Consider the following 2,500-nt stretch of genomic DNA (forward strand, 5'->3'; position numbering starts at 1 on the left):
CAGAACGAATGCAGTCGACCCAAATTGTACACTTCCTGCCTGCCCACTCACATTCTGAAACCAGGAATATGGTCCCAAACCAATACTATGACCACACACTCTTAGAAAAAAAGGGTTCCAAAAGGGAATTTGTGATTGATTAAACCAAATCAATCAATCAATAATAGATTGATCATAGATCAGATTCTAGATTCTAGAGAGGAGACACTCACCGACACAGACGCGGCCATCCAGACCCACAGCCAGACCAGCCATACACTCACACCTGAAGGACCCCTCCGTATTCACACAGTGGCCGTTCATACAGATCCCTGGAGTCTCACACTCATCAATGTCTGGGAGAGAGACAGAGGAGACAGGAGGAGAACAGGGGAGACAGGAGGAGAACAGGGGAGACAGGAGGGGAGAACGGAGGAGACAGGAGGGGAGAACGGAGGAGACAGGAGGGGAGAACGGAGGAGACAGGAGGGGAACAGGGGAGACAGGAGGAGAACAGGGGAGACAGGAAGGGAGAACAGGGGAGACAGGAGGGGAACAGGGGAGACAGGAGGAGAACAGGGGAGACAGGAAGGGAGAACAGGGGAGACAGGAGGGGAGAACAGAGGAGACAGGAGGAGAACAGGGGAGACAGGAGGAGAACAGGGGAGACAGGAGGGGAAAACAGAGGAGACAGGAGGGGAGAACGGAGGAGACAGGAGGGGAGAACAGAGGAGACAGGAGGGGAGAACAGAGGAGACAGGAGGGGAGAACGGAGGAGACAGGAGGGGAGAACAGAGGAGACAGGAGGAGAACAGGGGAGACAGGAAGGAAGAACAGGGGAGGCAGGAAGGGAGACAGGTGAAAGGGTAGCAGGGGAACAAAGGTTATGATAGGATACAATGGAACACTATGATACGGTTTACCAGACCTACATTAAGGCTATTACTGTCTAAAGATAACTGTCAATGTACACTGAGTTTACCAAACATGAAGAACACCTTCCTAATATTAAGTTGTCAATGTACACTGAGTTTACCAAACATTAAGAACACCTTCCTAATATTTAGTTGTCAATGTACACTGAGTTTACCAAACATTAAGAACACCTTCATAATATTCAGTCCTAATACTCCCTTTTATCTACACTGATTGAAGTGGATTTAACAGGTGACATCAATAAGGGATCATAGCTTTCACCTGGATTCACCTGGTCAGTCTATGTCATGGAAAGAGCAGCTGTTCTTAATGTTTTGTACACTCAGTGTATATTTTCTTTTGAGCATACTTATTCCAGAAGCAGGCCTAACAAAGGTCTGGGAAACCAGCTCAATATCAACTGTCAAGTAATACCGACAAAATATCCTTCTGAATGTCCATGTAACTTCTCTTCTCTAGACTCAATCTGGTCAAAGGAGTCAAGGTTGTTTATTTACTATAATTCTTTCACTTCAAACAACTTCAATTACCACAGATGAACTGGACTTGACATTATTGAACTGGACTTGACATTATTGAACTGGACTTGACATTATTGAACTGGACTTGACATTATTGAACTGGACTTGACATTATTGAACTGTACTTGACATTATTGAGTGAAAATATTTGACTTGCAGTTTCCTAACCACTCTCTAAGGGCCACTTGTTTCATGATTCAGCTATAATGGCTGTACAGTATAAGTTCACTCTTTATCTTCCTGGAAAATCATATAACCCAACAGAAGAAAATGCTTTCTCCTGCTCCAGGCACATAGGCCCATAATGTAAACCACCGTGGTGTATTCTAACAACGACCCTAATGACGTGGAAACAGTGATGTGGCTGGTTGCTTTGTGTTATGTCTGGAACCACTGGAGGACAGAAACATGGGTTATGTCCCAAATAACACCCTGTAACCTAAATAGTACCCTATGTTTGGCCAGGGTACATACTGTAGATCTCTGGTTGAAGTAGTACAGTATATTGGAATTAGAGTGCCATTTGGGAACCAACCTTGGTTTCCTCAGAGGCAGAGAAAGAGCACAGAGGCCTCAACGGACTGTGTAGACTGTTAAACCTCTCTAGACTGCTAAACTCTCTAGACTGTGTAAACTGTTAAATCTCTCTAGACTGTGTAGACTGTTAAACCTCTCTAGACTGTTAAACCTCTCTAGACTGTGTAGACTGTTAAACCTCTCTAGACTGTTAAACCTCTCTAGACTGTGTAGACTGTTAAACCTCTCTAGACTGCTAACCTCTCTAGACTGTTAAACCTCTCTAGACTGTTAAACCTCTCTAGACTGCTAACCTTTCTAGACTGTGTAGACTGTTAAACCTCTCTAGACTGCTAACCTCTCTAGACTGTGTAGACTGTTAAACCTCTCTAGACTGTTAAACCTCTCTAGACTGTTAAACCTCTCTAGACTGTGTAGACTGTTAAACCTCTCTAGACTGTGTAAACTGTTAAATCTCTCTAGACTGTGTAGACTGTTAAACCTCTCTAGACTGTTAAACCTCTCTAGACTGTGTAGACTGTTAAACC

At 44.2% G+C, this 2,500-nt stretch overlaps 1 protein-coding gene across 1 annotated transcript in view; it reads right to left on the reverse strand.

Moving 5' to 3' along the window:
• fbn1 (fibrillin 1) overlaps window positions 1–2,500 on the reverse strand; it is a 126,016-nt gene that overhangs the window by 77,204 nt on the left and 46,312 nt on the right. Inside the window, 1 exon segment of the mRNA XM_031812385.1 lies at window positions 213–335. Coding sequence (XP_031668245.1) covers window positions 213–335 — 123 coding nt within the window.

This window comes from Oncorhynchus kisutch, unplaced genomic scaffold (genome assembly GCF_002021735.2).
Source record: "Oncorhynchus kisutch isolate 150728-3 unplaced genomic scaffold, Okis_V2 Okis03b-Okis08b_hom, whole genome shotgun sequence".
NCBI classification, from domain to species: domain Eukaryota; kingdom Metazoa; phylum Chordata; class Actinopteri; order Salmoniformes; family Salmonidae; genus Oncorhynchus; species Oncorhynchus kisutch.